The 12,461-nt window shown below is 42.6% G+C and overlaps 1 protein-coding gene across 1 annotated transcript in view; it reads left to right on the top strand.

The window, feature by feature from the left end:
* The window catches only part of NBAS (NBAS subunit of NRZ tethering complex), a 388,298-nt gene extending 377,149 nt beyond the window's left edge, over positions 1-11,149 (top strand). The window contains exon 52 of the mRNA XM_030800558.1: positions 10,739-11,149. Coding sequence (XP_030656418.1) covers positions 10,739-11,014 — 276 coding nt within the window. The 3' untranslated portion in view covers positions 11,015-11,149. The remainder of the gene's footprint in view (positions 1-10,738) is intronic.
* The last annotated feature ends 1,312 nt before the right edge of the window (positions 11,150-12,461 follow it).

Here is a 12,461-nt window from a genome sequence, read left to right as displayed (position 1 = left end):
CGTACGCTGTGTTAGGCACTCTTACAAAAATCTGCCATGGGCCTCTTTGAGAATAAAACAGTGATGTATTATACATTGCCTTTCCATATTCATCGTACATGGAGCTCTCTTGATGTAGTCCTGGATTCCATGGGCAGAGTGTATCAGTTTTCATTTTAAAGATTCTTTATCTCAAATGCACAGGCGGTCCCTAACTGCTGACTAATCTTACTACCCACACAACAGCATTTCCCCCACATACCTACACAGTAACTATCAAAATAAGAAACTAAATGACTAAATGGTAACACTGCAGTGCCCAATTCCCTTTAATATGGCACTGATTTACTTCCGAAACACTTTGATCTGCACGTTAGATGTGCTGCATGGTGCTAAGCCTGTGGTTTTGAAACTGCTCTGCAGACTGAGTAGTTTGCCTGTGGTTGTGATGATAGTGCATGAAACGCCTGTGCCCTTCAGATCCAAGAATCAAAGCCACAGGTATAAATTGCTAAGATGAGTCACTTGCCCACCATTCAGATCCTTCCTTTTAGAAATTCAGTAATGAGACTGAACTATAACTTCTCTGCCATAAGTTGAATGCTCACATTAGGCTAGCCCATCTGTGCCCTAAAAACGTGTCCCACAAAAATGCTAAGTGTCTTTGGACCTTTTGCAGTCCCCAGAGGCTAAGGTTTTACAGAGTTTTCCATTTAAAAAACATATTTTAACTTTCTGAGATAATTTTAAATTCACGTTCAGTTGTAAGAAATAATATAGCAAGGTGTCTTGCATTCTTCACCCAGTTTCCCCCAGTGTGACATCTTTCATAACTAGAGTATACAGGTTGAACACCTCTAATCCAGAAATCCAAAATGGCCTCAAATTCAACATTTTTGAGTACCAACGTGATGTTCAAAGGAAATGCTCATTAGAACATTTCAGATTCCAGACTTCAGATTTTCAGATTAGGAATACTCAACAAGTAAGTATAATGCAAATATTCCAAAATCTGAAAAAACTGACACTTCTGAGCTCAAGCTTTTTGGATAAGGGATACTTACCTGTAATATTATGACCCGGTTGCTGACATTGATTCAATCTGTCAACATTATACAGATTTTATGAGTTTTGCAGACACTCTCGAGTGTGTGTATGTGTGTCTCCATGTGACATTGTCACCTGTAACTTCGTGTGACCACTAACTGCAGTCAAGGTACGAGACACAAGGATCTCTCATACTGTCCTTTATAGCCACAGCCACCTTCTTGCTCCCTACCTCCTGAACAACCCCTGGCAACTGCTTATCTGTTCTCTATAATTGTATCATTTTAAAATGCTACATAAATAAAATATGAAATCACTATAATTCATCATTGCTCTTCCAACACCATTAAAGGGTTGTGTTACACTTTTCTAAGGGAAGAGTTTCAGTGGGCATTTTGGCAGGACTCGTGTCTAGCTGTTTTTAAGTCATCCTTGGTATTGCAATGAAAAATAGAAAACTTTTGCTTTCTTTTTGTTGCTTTTATTTTGCTATTCACCGTGTCCATTAGTAGGGTGCTTGAGTTCATCAATAACCTCAGTTTTCCCCTTATTGGTTGTTGACAGTAGTTCCTATTGACATTAAAAGAAAAACATCTGGCAGAGGCACTCCGTTGATAGCAGTCTCTCCTGCACGGTGTGCAGATCCAAGTGGAAAAACACCCCCACTTGTTTGCTGATAGCATGTATTATTTTGCTATTCATTATAAGATACTGACAGCTTTATAGGTGTTTACAGTTAAAAGGATGATGCTTAAGTGCTGATGCCAGAGATTGTACTGACTTTTCCTCTAGCAGTAGTACTCGTTTCTTTCTCTAAGCTTTTCTGAAATTGCAGACCTCTGGTGCATGTAACCTTTTATAAATGGCCAACAGCCTCTTTCTTGGGCCAGAAATGGAAAGTCCTTCCTTGAGATTGTATTGATGATGAACAATTAAAACCCTGAATGGTATAGACTTCTGGATTACCTTCTCCATCACTCTCAGTAAAATTGAGAGCTCACTTTCAAAACCGTATTCTCTCTGAGATGGGCAATGCTGCTGATGTGTTTGACTCGCATCTCTGGAATACTTTCTGTTTGGATGGAAGCCTCTTGACTTATTTCATCAAAGTAAGCAGATACATATTTATAACGGCTTTGTATACTGAAAATTCCCATTTTGTAATTCCCGATTTGTAACGGCTCTTGCTCTTCATTGCTTCCCCCTCTTTGGTACTGCTCAATGCCTCTATGCAACCCCTCATCCCAGGGGTTGTCCTGGACTGTGCTGTCTATTAAAATAGTAATTCAGGGGGTTATAAAAGAAGTGTTGGCCGGGCATGGTGGCTCACACCTGTAATCCCAGCAGTTTGGGAGGCCAAGGCGGGTGGATCACGAGGTCAGGAGATCAAGACCATCCTGGCTAACACGGTGAAACCCCCTCTCCACTAAAAATACAAAAAATTAGCCCGGCATGGTGGTGGGTGCCTGTAGTCCCAGCTACTCGGGAGGCTGAGGCAGGAGAATGGCATGGACCCAGGAGGTAGAGCTTGCAGTGAGCCGAGATCGTGCCACTGTGCTCCAGTCTGCAGTAAGACTCCGTCTCAAAAAAAAAAAAAGTGTTTACGACCTCCAGCACCTAATTAAGGGTTTCTCCTTAATGCCAATAATTACCATCTTTCAAATCCCACCTCTTTGCCAAGTACTATAATAGGCACATTCTCTCTTTATCTTAATGATTGTATGGGAAGATATTATTATTTTGGTTTCACAGTTGAAAACATGAGGCTCAGGGGTCACACAGCTAGTAAGCAGCCAAAGCTGAAATGTAAACCCCAGACCTAACATTCAAAGTCTGTACTCTACCATGCTTCTGCTTTTATCATAAGTAGGAAGGCTTTATTACATTGGAAAAGGGTTATTTCTACAGAGGAATGAAGTTGTTGAAAGCACCTTGAGGCATATAATATTAGCTCTGCAAAAGACTAGAGCAGACCTAGCCCAACAACTCGCCTAGCTGTGCTTCCTTTTTAAGCCCACTCACTCTCCCAGGCTCCAGCTGAACACTGCAGGGGGCTCTGTGCCATTTTGGGTGAGATTATGACATGAGAGCACCTCCTAAATGAAACCTGTACCCCTTTATCTTGAACACATTGACCTTAGTCCTGCCCTGGGGATTTTCTCAGATTATTAATGCCCTTCTTCCAGTGATCAGCCCTTCACATATTTGATAAATATGATTCCTATCCCCTGTAATCTTGCCATGAAGGCACCAGAACCTTCTAGCATTATTTACAGTGGCCAGTGTCCAGGCTGGGGGGAGAACCATAAAGATTTTCAGAAACGCATGTGTGAATCAACATATTTATACAAAACCAAGAAACCTTCCTGTCTTTGTTCCCCTTTAACTCTATCCAGGTTTCCAGCTAGGACCTGGCAAGAGTCTCTTCTACCCTGGAGGGCTCCCTCAGTATTGCCTTCTCCTCGCCCAGCTCAGGTTTACACACTTTCCCTCTTGCCTCAGCGTGCCATGATAGCAGGCACAATGGGTTGGGGTCCTGACAACCTCATTTGGTGTCTGCAGAGTCTGTCTTTGGTGTTAACGCTAATGTCAGTTGGTTTTCTTCTAAGTGTATCCAAACCAAGTTAGTCTGAAGTGAGCCAAATGATTCAAGGAATCGAGCAAGAACTTGCCTTTACTCTTCCAGACACCAGTTGGTGGTAAACTGGCCTCTTTGACAATCGCTGTTCTTTGGGCTCTGAGTGCCAGGCTCTGTTCTCAAAACTGTGGGTATGTCTACTTATTTCTGTCGTTTTAACGTGAACATACAGAGATCTGACTTGCGCGTCCTGTCAGTCATCCTTAGCCTGTGCTCGGTCTTCTTGATAAAGGAAGCTCTGCAGCATCATCTCCCAGAGGTCTCAGCTGGATGCGTCCAGCAATAGGCAGCTCACTCTGCAGGTCAGCCTGGGATTCCTACACAGCACTAGTGGTTGGTTCATTTACTTGGTATGAACAGACATATCAAGCATGCATTGTGCACAGCCTGGCACTGTGTATGAAGTGAGGAATAGGTAAGACGTTTGTAAAGATGCGATAAAATATTATTATCCCTGTGCTTAAATGAATTATCTCATGGACAGATTGACATGTGAAATAATAACATGAAGAATTAACCAAGGTAGCAAGGAGGTAGGTACAGCATGTGGAACTAGCCAGGTCAGGGCCCTCAAATCCAGCATGTGGGTTTGGTCGCAGAGGTGATCAAGCTTGGATTTTCAAAGATTTTCTCCGTCTCGTTGTTAGATCATGAGCAGATGATTTGTCATAGTTTTGGTTTCAGAAGTAGTATTCTATTAAGTGCCGTGCCAGGAGTGAAACTGATGGTATGCTGAGAAAATGGAAACTGCATATCATATTCAAATAAATATAGAATACAAAAATTATCTGTAGGTGTTTTTCCCAAGTACATACTTATGTTGTCCTTTTATTTTTCTAACCTTGTGGTTGATATTTTAATAACTTTTATTAGTAATAGTATATATGAGAACAAGACAAATATGTTTCCCTAAAGTAAACAGTGAAATAATATTAAATAATCTTTAAAGCAAATGAAATGAGGGCCTGCATGCATTATGCTTCTGGAATTTCAGCTTTCCTCATTATTGTAATTACTCTTAGCTTAATATAGATCCATAAAATCAAAGATTTTTAAATCAGAGAAGGTTCATTACCTATTGTTGAAAGAGGAATTAAGCAGATAACATTTTAATGGCTTGGAAGACAGCAGTGCTTTGTGCTTTAATAGATTTCTTTCCAAGATCTGTAAAGTATCATTTATTCTCAAAAATTAATTGCTGACACACAAAAAACAATCTCTGACAGAGATAGCAAGCATTTTACTCATCTTCTGATATTTATAAGCCCTTCCCTTTCTAGAAAATCCTTTTTTCATGATTTGTTTGGCTATTAACATCAGCTATTTACTGAACATGGACTCTGCACTTGGCATTGTGCTGGGCACTTAAAAGCTTGTATTATTCCCAACCCTTAGAGACAGTCCGTATTTCTGATGTGGAAACTGGAGCTCAGAGAGATCGTCCTTAACAAGGTCACACAGTTGTTTAGTGACAGAACCAGGATTGGAAATTTGTCTGTAACCCAAAAGCCTGTCTTCTTTTCATAGCACCAGACTATCTCTCGCTGTAATTCAAAGTTATTTGATGAGGGGAATTAAGTCAACTAATCCTCTGGACTTGTCTCGTATTTATTTCTCACATCCAAACCGCATCCGAAAATGACAGAATATATTTTCTTTCTCATGCCCCTTAAGCACCAGTCAACCCACTGGCAGGGCTGTGTGATTTTCCACAGACCGTATACCAAAGTCAATTTCTGATCAATTTAAAAGTCAAATATTGTTAAAAGTCAGAAAATATTAAAATAACATATCAGTTCCTTTGAGGAATTGTAACTTCTGAGTTTTAAAGCAATAGAACAAGTCATAAAGGCGTAGATCCTTTCCTGACAATATGAAAGTGTAAAACTTCTATAACTGAAACAGAATTGTAAACAATAGGTTAGAATGTTCATGATAACAAAAATCAGGGTTAAGATTTCAGTTATACAGAGAATCCTTCACATGTGAAAGAGTGGGAAGCTGTTATAACTCTCCTAAATGAGTGAATGATTGATTCTTTCCACAACAAAAAATAAAAATGATAGGAAATTTATGGAAAAATTCATTCTTGCAAATAAATTCAAATGAAAGCAACCTTGAGGTACCATTACATATCTCCTAAATTAGCAAGTGATTTTTTCTTTTCAAAATATTAACACCTAAGGCTGAGAAGTTCATGATGTGACACTGATGCATTCCCATGCTGATGTCACCGCTGTAGGCTGGCACAGTTGACATCATTATGTGGTTGTGCTTACATTCACATTTAGAACCAAAAAAATGTTTCAGATACTTTGCCTGATGTATTAATTTGCTCATATTACCCTAACAAAGTACCACAGACTAAGTGACTTAAACAAGAGAAATTTATTTTCCTACAGTTTTGGAGACCAGAAGTCTGATGTCAAGGTATAAGATTGGTTTCTTCCCAGGCCTCTCTCCTTGGCGTGTCGGCGGCCGCCTTCTCACTGTCCTCACGTGGTTGACCCGCGCTTCTTGTGCGTGTCCTGTCTTCTCTTCTTTTAAGGACACTGGTTATATTGGAGTCCATCCTAATGACCTCATTTTACCTTCATTGCCTCTTAAAAGTCCCTGTATGTAAATAAAGTCACACTGTGAGGTACTGAGGGTAAGAGCTTCAACATATGAATTTGTGCAGGGCACAGTTCAGCCCATAACACTCCAGTGATACCTGCCCTGGTAACTTTTCCTATGCAGATCATTTTGATGAAGAAGAAAGTATTTGTGTGGGGACACAGTTCAGCCCGTAACACTCCAGTGATACCTCCCCTGATAACTTGTCCTATGCAGATCATTTCGGTGAAGAAGAAAATGTGTGCATAAAAACATTCATGGTAGTGTTTCAGTAATATCAGACAACTTAAAATGGCTGAAATATTTATAGAAGTCAAATAACTTATAACAACTATTTTGCAGCCATTAAAATTTTTAAGACTGAAAACTATGTAAAAAAAAAATTAAAAATTCTTAGCATATAATGAGAAAAGTAGAATACAAATATCATATGATTAATTGTGGAAAAAAATCTATGCACGTGGACAGTTACTGGAGAGGAAAGGAGGGTGAAATAATTCTCTTGTCGTGGCCCAAATATGGATGACATACAAGTTACTCTCATATAGCCTGAAGAGCCAGACCTCAGGTGCCTTGGGAGTATGGAGGAAGGAGGAATCAGCTTGGCCAAGAGAGTTAAACAAAATGTCAGCAAGAAGGTGGCATGGTTTTTTCCAACTGTTTCCACTTTTTCATTTTTATCTTAAAAAGAAAAAGTAGGTTAGAATGAATAATGCATGGTCAGAGAGTACCAAGCTTCTGTGGCAGATAGTACTAAAGTTTCAGTATGTTTAGTACAAATATTAGTCAAAAACAAGAAAAAACAGACAACTTGAGGCTTAACAAATTAACCTAGCAACTCAGCAGTGTGGTGCTAATGTCACAGTGCTGGAGAGTGCTTTGGGACAGGACACTCAGCACTCGGCTGTGCTGTTGGGAAGGATTCAGTCTGGCCTTGGTGCCCTGATATGTGGAAAGGAACATCTTGGCTGTCTATGACCTGTTCCTTCTCTGAACCTCAGACGACTCTTTAAAATGCACTTGTTGGAATGGGTCATTACAAAGGCCATCTCTTTCTTTTTCATTTTCTATTTTGTTCCCAAATACGCACAGAAAAATTATCTATGCAGTATTTTCCTTGCAGCTGACAATTTTAAAGTATACTCTGGCCATTCTGTATTTCTTGCAAAGAGCCAGGCCCAGGTGGAATGTCAGAGAAAGGAAATAAGATAAAGTCACCCACCCTGTGTTTCCAGCACTTGATTTTATATGAAGCCAAACCCAAAATTCCTCCCAACCTTTCCCTGCTCACTGCCCAAGCTCAATGCAGGTCAGCAAACCCAGACCTTTATCGTTCTTTAGGGAACCTCTGAGTGGGCCGGGGCCAAGGGGAAGCATGCATTTCATTTCCGTGTCTTTAGCCTTAGACATTCTCAGCCAAGACGGCAAGCACCAGGCTTTTGGAGAAAAGACAGCCTACCCTGCCCTTCCCCACCCCTTACCCTCCCTGCCAGAATGTGAGCAGCTTCTGAAAAGCTGGGTATATCCAGCCACAAACACGGGAAGGATTTGGTTGCACTGGATAGAAACACAAACTATGAAGGGAATGAGAGCAGCAGCGGCCGCAGGCGTTAACAGAACCCCTGTCTCTTCCTCGGGCTGGAAGAAAACATCACTCCCTCTCTAGGAGACTGTCAGCCTCCCAGAGGGAGGGTTAGTGAGTAAACTGAAAGAATAATAAAGGTGTCCCAGCCTAGAAGACGTATTCAGGGCAACAAAGAAAGTATTGCCCTGCAGTGTTCAGATTCTGAGCCTTTTATCTGTGCATCTTACCAAACGTGCCTGTAGCATCCTGGCACACACTGTTCTCTCCTACAGGGTTAGGCAGGGGGATTCTTTGTTTTGCAGGATGAACCAAGATAACACATACAGTAACTCAGATGCCCTGTGTGTGTGCATGCATTAGCATGTGCATGCACATGGCTGGAGGCAGCCACACAGACTAAAAGAATGTGAGCTTTGGAGTGATTCATTCACTTGGGTATTCATTCCACAAATCTTACTCAGCTCCTAGCACGTGGCCACCCATTCTGGACATGGGGTTACAGGGATGAACAGAAGAGACAAGATCTCTGCTCCATGGGAACTTGTGTTCTGGAGGGAAACAAACAATAATCAAGTAAACTAGTCCGAGATACGGGCTTCTAGGCCACTCCACCATGGAACAACTGTATCACACTTGACCTCACTGAACCTGCCTCTGTCAGAGGAGGCGAGAACTATCTTGAAGGGATGTCTGAAGACTTCAAGGGCCTCTCAGGGTTCTGGCACGTAGACACCGTGCTGCTGAGGCAGGAGCTCTGTGGGGTTGAGACTCTTGTTTGCTAGGCATGAAGAGACAGGGAGAGAAGTGGGATGGAAAGAAGGCATTCAGAACTCACAGGCAGCCCCAGTGAGGAGAAGTCAAACTCCGTGCCCCTTCCAGCACAAAAGCAAGTCCATTGAACCGGTGGCTTTTTCTGTCATCTAGCTCCTAAAAACAAAAACAAAGGTAAATTCCTGGAGTTCAACCTAAGTGTTTTGGGTCAAAGGTGGGCTGTACAAGTGTTCATGAAATGGGAAGCCAGAGAAAAGACACTGAGGGTTTGCAGAGAGGGTCTTCTGTTCTGGAGTCTAGTTCTGTTCAGTCTCTCTGAGAGATAGGGTCTTTATCGTACTTGTGCAGTTTACAAAAATGTGACAAAGTTTCATAATGTAGGTTCACTCAGCCATTTAACAAATGTTAATGAAATGGGGTGCTGAAATGTAAAAGTGATAAAACTTCTGTGCCTTCAGGAATTTCCCAGTCAGTAAGGGAGACAGACATACAAATTACTATCATACAGGCCGGGCACGGTGGCTACGCCTGTAATCCCAGCACTTTGGGAGGCCAAAGTGAGTGGATCACCTGAGGTCAGGAGTTCGAGACTAGCCTGACCAACATGGTGATACCCCGTCTCTAATAAATACAAAAAATTAGCCAGGCATGATGCCATGCACCTGTAATCCCAGTTACTTGGGAGGATGAGGCAGGAGAACCGCTTGAACCCAGGAGGCGGAGGTTGCAGTGAGCCGAGATTGCACCACTGCACTCTAGCCTGGGCAACAAGAGTAAAACTCCATCTCAAAAAGTAAATAAATAAAATAAAATTACTTATCATACAGCATGAAGAGGCAGATCTCAGGTATCTTGGGAGTATGGAGGAAGGAGGAATCCTTGGCCATACTCCCAAGTATTGGCCAAGAGAGTTAAAGAAAATGTCAGCAAGAAGATGGCATTGGAGGTGATGTTTACATTGGGTTTCGAATGAGCCCTGTGGGTAGCAGGAAAGATTCACGCTATCTGATAGCGGGCTGGATTTTATTCTCAGTACTTCTCTTGCTTTAATTCTTGCAGTCAGTAGACACAGTTGAACTTCGCATCTTCAATAGCCGTTCTTCCTTGTCACAGAACATGCAGGAAGAGCACATTGTCTACAGTTGCATAATATAGTTGGTCTAAACGTTAGTTAATTGGCTTTGACATTATTTCTGAGAGTCCTACAATCCAGATTATTAAAAATGCACAGTAACATTAAGAAAAGCCTGTCAGGAATCTGTTTTATGATACCCCAATTAAATGAGAAGCTCCAAATTTTGATAATATGATCAGTGTGGACTTGATTCTTTACAAAAATATTGAAAACAATACATATATTTAGAAGACAAGACCAGGGAGAAAGACAATATGCAAACTGAAAGGACCTATGAGACCATTTTTTAAAAGGTAAGGTTGGTACTGAGCTTCCTAGAGGCTGAAGCAAGAATAGCTTAAAACCCCACTGTTGGTTATCTTACTCGTATCAGTGGGCTTGAGGGACATACTCTTCTCTCAATGGAGTACAAACAAGGTTTTCTTGTTCCAAAAAAATTTTTTATGTGTATTTATATTCCAGAAAGATGCAGCATTAAAGAATGTGGATCACAGTGAAAGTACAAATGAAACAGTAAATGTGGTTGTTAAGAGCACAGACTTTGATGTCAAGATTGACCCAAATTTACAATCTGGCTCTACAACTGGTTAGGATGTTAAGCAAAGTTCCTACACCTCAGTTTCCTTATCTGTCAATTGGGAGGTAAAAGTGCCAGTCACAGGGTTGAGTCAGAAGGCCTCGGTGAAGAAATGCTGATACAGTGTTGAATACAGTTTCTGGCGCCCAGTATCTGGAATCTGTAGCGATGATTGCAGTGGGGTTCTTGTGTCTTCTTATGTTAAGAGGAGCCCCGTCTGTCATCCCAATCTGTGACCTACTTCAGAGGTGCTCGCGACCCACACATGCTTTTAAACCCAGGCCAGGGCATGAATGATGATGAAGGCAGCCCAGTGGAGAGCGAGGGATCCGAGGGGGAGGCGGACAAAGCAGACACCCCCTCATGCTGTGCCTGTCTTATTTCTTGAAGGTGAATGATTCCAATTGTGACCAAGAACTTCTTTCCTTGCTCCTGGATGCCAAGCTGCTGGTGAAGTGTGTCTCCACTCCCTTCTATCCGCGTATCGTTGACCACCTCTTGGCCAGCCTCCAGCAAGGGCGCTGGGATGCAGAGGAGCTGGGCAGACACCTGCGGGAGGCCGGCCATGAAGCCGAAGCCGGGTCTCTCCTTCTGGCCGTGAGGGGAACTCACCAGGCCTTGAGAACCTTCAGCACAGCCCTCCGCGCAGCACAGCACTGGGTGTGAGGGCCGCCTGTGGCCCTGTTCCTTAGCGGAAAAAGCATCTGGAGTTGAATGCTGTTCCCAGAAGCAACATGTGTATCTGCCAATTGTTCTCCGTGGTTCCAACAAATTGCAAATAAAACTGTATGGAAACGATGAGCAAGCTGCCTCTTTTTTAAACTTTTTTTTATTTCTTGTACTGACTGGTGAACATACTTTCTTATTGACTAAGAGACTCTTCCTTCCCACCCTCCTTTTTTATTTCAACCTGCCTTTTCTGGATAGAATTCAGTTAATAATGTGTCCACAACTGTGGTTCAGCAAGTTGGATGTGGTGGTGGATAGGGTGGCATTAGGAAGGGAGGGAGTGTGCGGAATGCCTTGGTGGTTGAGGCAGGTGTCATGGGTGGAGGGAGGGTGGACGTGGACTCAAGTCTCAGATTAGTTAAATGACCTCGGGCAAATTCTTCCACCTCTTTGGACCTAAGTCTATTTTGTAGAAAAATAAGGGCGGTATTATTTGTCTCATAAAGTTGATGAGTATTATGTGAGGTTGTGTGTGTGAGGCTCTATCAGGTACACAGCTGGAGCTGAAGAAATATTAACTCTCTGTCCCACTCACCAGTGTCACAGTATATGAATTATGACCTTCAGGGCATAGCCCGATGATCAGGACCAAAACATGATGGCTGTCTGATTAGAGGCCTTCACAATTTATTGGCATCAACATGTTCAGGTTGACACATTTCATGTCCATAAACCTACATAGGCAGGTGGGTGGGGGAACAGAGCCAGCATGCACACTTAACCACAGGTGGGATTGGCATCTTAGGGTTCACTGATGTGCATATAGCCAATCATAGCAAGGGTGTGAATAGCAACACCCTTAGGAAAACCTCCCACACAAGGGGTGTTCCCTGTGATGGAGGATGAGGGTCCCAGGGCATAGCTTGCTGGCACCTGCCCCCACCACAGAGGTATGTGCTTGGTGGTGGAGGCTCTAGACTTCGCGCCCCTGAGACTCACACCTGATCCAAGCCACAGCAGCAGCCGAGGCACAGCCTACGGGAGAGCATCCACACCTACACAGTGACCAGGGGGCCGTTGGAGGCATCCATCTACACTAAGGTGTGCTGGTCTTTTAACTCTGCCCCAAAGAAATAATTTGGAGGGAGGGAGAGTGGCTGTGTATTAATAGGAAGGTTTAGTCTAGGTAGATGAGATGATACTACATCATTGTTACAGGAAGTAATTTGCACAAGGTTAAGTCATGTGAAAAGGCCACCTCAGATCAATTTCTGCATTGCTGTGTCAAAGCCAGCAGGCTGAATGTAACGGGGCTCCCTAGTGGTCTTTAACATACGGTGTATTGGGCAGCCTCATCTCCATACCTCCCTCTGTCCACCCCACTCCCACCAGTGCCCTACACACAACCTGGTTGAGTTCCCCATCTATTTAACAATAACATCGC

Source organism: Nomascus leucogenys, chromosome 19, assembly GCF_006542625.1.
Source record: "Nomascus leucogenys isolate Asia chromosome 19, Asia_NLE_v1, whole genome shotgun sequence".
NCBI classification, from domain to species: domain Eukaryota; kingdom Metazoa; phylum Chordata; class Mammalia; order Primates; family Hylobatidae; genus Nomascus; species Nomascus leucogenys.
This window is presented reverse-complemented; position numbering and strand designations above follow the sequence as displayed.